The following is a 4,070-nucleotide window of genomic DNA, read 5'->3' as shown; positions in this document are numbered from 1 at the left end:
TCCCGATCATAGATATACGTGTATAAGTGTGTATATCTCTGGCTCTGGATGGCCACAGTCCTCCACTACACCTTGGTCCCACATTCATTTTAAAGGAGCGCAACCCTGTACTAAAATGGCGGCTCTATTGGTGCATTCCTTCCAATAGACAACAACAGGGCAGGTGACATCTAATGTAAATATCTATGGTGCTAACCACTGAGCCACCGTGCAGCACAATCTAAAACATTCATTAGCATATTAAGAGATATTAGGGGATCATTTTAATCAACATACATTATTATTCTAATTAAACCTTAAGTTTTGTCTACTATGATGAAAAACATCTGATGAAAATGCTTCATTTGATTATTTTGTGTTTTATGCGTTTTATTTTGACAATCCGGGCAACACGGTGGCTTAGCACTGTGGCCTCACAGCAAGAAAGTCGCTGGTTCGAGTCCCAGCTGGGTCAGTTGGTGTTTCTATGTGGAGTTTGCATGTTCTCCCTGTGTTGGTGTGGGTTTCTCCGGTGCTCTGGTTTCCCCCACAGTGAACACATGCGCTATAGGGGAATTGGTGAACTACATAGGACGTATTGTGTGAATGTGTGTGTGAATAAGTGTGTATGGGTTGCAGTTGGAAGGGCATCTGCTGTGGAAAACATATACGTTGTAAGATAAGTTGGCGGTTCATTCCGCTGTGGTGATGAATAAAGGGACTAAGCCAGAGTAAAATGAATGAATTATGATAATTATGACAAATATAAATTGCTGAAAAATAAAAATAAACGTCACTTCTGATGCTAAATGTTTCCTGCTGTGCTTTATTTAACATACAATTTAAATGTTACTGCTAGATTCATGTCTGTGGACATTACTTACCAATCAGGAAGTGAATCTACAGCCGCAGGAAGAGGTTTGAGGCTTGAGATAAACACACAAACTGCATTTCCCACAATGCACTTGTGTGTCTGTAAAGGTTTTGCTCTTCATAACCACAGTAAAAGCATTTCACATTTAGCTAATTTCTTTATATTTGTGTTTGCAATCAGAATGATGAGCCTTTAAAGTGTTTATATGGTATTAAGAATTGATTTAAATAACCTCAGCTAAATGTTAATGCTAACATTGTTTAAGGTCTGTGGTTTGAGAGATCAGAGCTAGTTTCCTGGTCAAACCTCAGCAGTGTTCACACATAATATCACGTGTCAACTCAAACACACAATCAGTCAGCGCTAATGCTCGATTCACACACTCGACACCGGCAACAGAAGAGCAACTTTAGCAGAATTATTGTATTATTAGAGTTTGAGACAGTGATTTTGAGGAAGTGCTCAGAGTTTCAGGCTTATTTTCTGAAGAAATGAAGTTAGCGCTGAGGGTTTGTGTGTTTCTGCTAATGGGTAAGTGCTCGAAGATCTCTGTGAAGGCTTTATTATTGTACAGTATGGTGTATTTAGTGAGTGTGTTTGAGTAAAGCAGTGTTGTGTTGTGTTTGTGTGCTTCAGCGAGAGCTTCAGTGTGTGCTGATATTACCGTGAGAGCAGCAGAAGGAGGAGAAGCTGTTATTAACTGTCCTTATTATGGAGGATATGAGACGTCTTATAAATACTTCTACAAAGGACCTTACAAAGAGAGTACACTATGGCTAAAGTCTGATGGAGGAGAGTCTCCAGTGTTCAATGGCAGATTCTCACTAAAGGACGATCATAAAGCGGGATTATTTACAGTGACCATCAGAGATCTGCAGATGAACGATGCTGGACCGTACACCTGTGCTGCTGGATGGGGAGATTCTAAATTAATCCAGCTTAATGTGATCAGAGGTGCCTGATTTCTAATATTAAACAACTGTCTGCTTCATTATTATGTTTATTCATTTTTAATGCTGTATTTTCTAATTGGTTTATAAATGTATTTAGTTTATTTGAATGGCTTTACTATTTTTCAGCACCAAAGAAACACAAACCTGTCCAGATCTCCACATCCACCACTCATTCAGGTACCTGAAATCCATTATTGCATATTCCCCTTTAGTTTTTATTCGATTATTTATTTGATATATACTGTTTATATGATACAAACAGCTCAGTCTATGTTTTTTTCAGATAAAACTTCAGATCAAGCTCTCAGGTCATCTTCACACACGGGGCCTGATCTGAGTTCATCAGCTGTAAATCCACAATCCACCGTCAGCACTTTCACAGACCATCACGTCTCCTCAGGTCAGCTCATCTCTCTGTGTATCTGCAATGATCTCTGTCATATCTGTTATATACAGCTTAAATCGACATCTAATACACTTCACACATTCACTGGACTGCATTTACTGCATCTCACATTAAACTTCTATAACCTGTCCATCAGAACAAGAACTGAAAGCATGTCAATAATAATAATCATCATATTCCTCTTCCGAGTGTTTTATGTCAAAATATGGGGATGTTTACCTGCATTTGAGGTCTGTTTTTGTTTTTCATTTATTTATTTACTGATACTATAAAAAGAGTCTGATATGATGCTCTAATCTGATTCCTGTATGTTTTGTTATTATAATTATTTGACTCTCTCCATCAGTCTGTGTTTTCTTCTTGTTTATTTCAGACTCGTTTATGATCATCATCACTGCGGAGGCTTCAGTTTTGCTCCTGATTGCTCTCCCGCTGCTCATCCTGGTTGTACGGCAGAGAAAGAAGCCTGACGGTAATATCTGACAGGGTTTAGTTCAGCTTTAGGACACATGAGACTGGATTAAAGAGATCTGAGAAAGACTAACGCTGCTGTGCTCTACAGGTCTGTGCTCCACAGAGTTCACTACAGGCATTTATCAACAGGTGAGACAGCAGAAAGGTTTACTGTTGGTTTAGGGTGGGGCCAAGCTGGAGTCTCTCTCTGATCCCCTGGGCTCTGTAATGGTTCAGGAAATGACAAATAAAACCAAAACAAACGATTACAATTGTCTTAAAACTGGCAATAAATACTGGGAAATGTGTAAACCAGCAGAACCTGGGAATTAAAAAAAGAAATGTTTATGATTTTCCTTCATGATTTTTATATAGAACTGACTTTATTTCAGCAGTGTAATAACTGTGACTGCAGTGATTTACAGTAATTTAACACTGAATCTTCATCAGCTCATCTGTTGATCATCATATACTGTACAGACTTTAACTCTGTGATCTTTATAACTACAAACTGATTATTTTTAATTGTTTAATAGTGATTTTCCTGTGATTTCAGATAAAAGATAATCCAGCAGACAGAGACACACACACTACTGTGTGCTACAGCTGTGTTTGATGAACTATAATGAGACTCAAGAACTGATGATTCAACAACAACAACACAAACCAGCTCATTTACACTGATTTACTCATTCATATAAGCTTATTAATAACCAAAATAACTAATAAATCATCCATATTGTAATGTGAAGTGGACACTGACAACGGAGTGCGGATCCAAATGCAGGTTTTATTAACAGGATGGTCAGGCAAGCAACAGGCAACACAGGATTGGAAACAGATGGATACGGGCAATCCAGAGTTGTAGTCAGATAACAGGCGATTGGTCAGAAGGCAGGCAGCATACAACGTAAACAAACAAAACAAAATGACGATCAAAAACACGGCTAGACAAGGAAACCGCGTCGTAATGTTCACCAACAGTATAACAAGACTCAGCAATGATATGTGTGTGTGTGCGCGCTGTCTATGAATCAGTCCGTGAGCAGCATCAGCTATGCGAGTCTAATCAACAGAGATTTGGAGCAGGCGTGTATGTGTGTGTTGCATGACTGGAGCTTGTTGTCCAAATAATGGCGGATTTGTAGTCCTTTGCGATCTGTGTGTTTACCAGCAATCTTTACAGGCTAGATCGCTGATAATCAAAACTCACAGTATTCTGATGATTGTCATTGTCAAGCTTGTTTTTTCTATTCTAACAGTTTGTAAAGATCTGATTAATGTTTGTGTATTGAACTTTTTTTTTGTATGATTATTGTTGTTGCAGTTTTACAGATGATCCTGGTGTATGCAGCTGATAATCACATTTATAGATTATAGAAATATTAATAAAGCATTATTTTCA

At 38.3% G+C, this 4,070-nt stretch overlaps 1 protein-coding gene across 1 annotated transcript; it reads left to right on the top strand.

Annotated features, from left to right (window-relative positions):
* The first annotated feature begins 1,219 nt into the window (after nucleotides 1–1,219).
* On the top strand, nucleotides 1,220–3,833 carry LOC130229402 (CMRF35-like molecule 5). The gene is made up of 7 exons (XM_056458228.1): nucleotides 1,220–1,384; nucleotides 1,490–1,807; nucleotides 1,933–1,983; nucleotides 2,090–2,206; nucleotides 2,586–2,684; nucleotides 2,775–2,815; nucleotides 3,222–3,833. The coding sequence occupies exons 1-7, from the start codon at nucleotides 1,345–1,347 to the stop codon at nucleotides 3,279–3,281; spliced, it is 726 nt and encodes a 241-aa protein (XP_056314203.1). The 5' UTR covers nucleotides 1,220–1,344; the 3' UTR covers nucleotides 3,282–3,833.
* The last annotated feature ends 237 nt before the right edge of the window (nucleotides 3,834–4,070 follow it).

The sequence above is a fragment of the Danio aesculapii genome, chromosome 1 (assembly GCF_903798145.1).
Source record: "Danio aesculapii chromosome 1, fDanAes4.1, whole genome shotgun sequence".
In the NCBI taxonomy this organism is placed as follows: Eukaryota; Metazoa; Chordata; class Actinopteri; order Cypriniformes; family Danionidae; genus Danio; species Danio aesculapii.
Note: the sequence above shows the minus strand (reverse complement) of the source record. Positions and strands in the feature narration are given on the sequence as shown.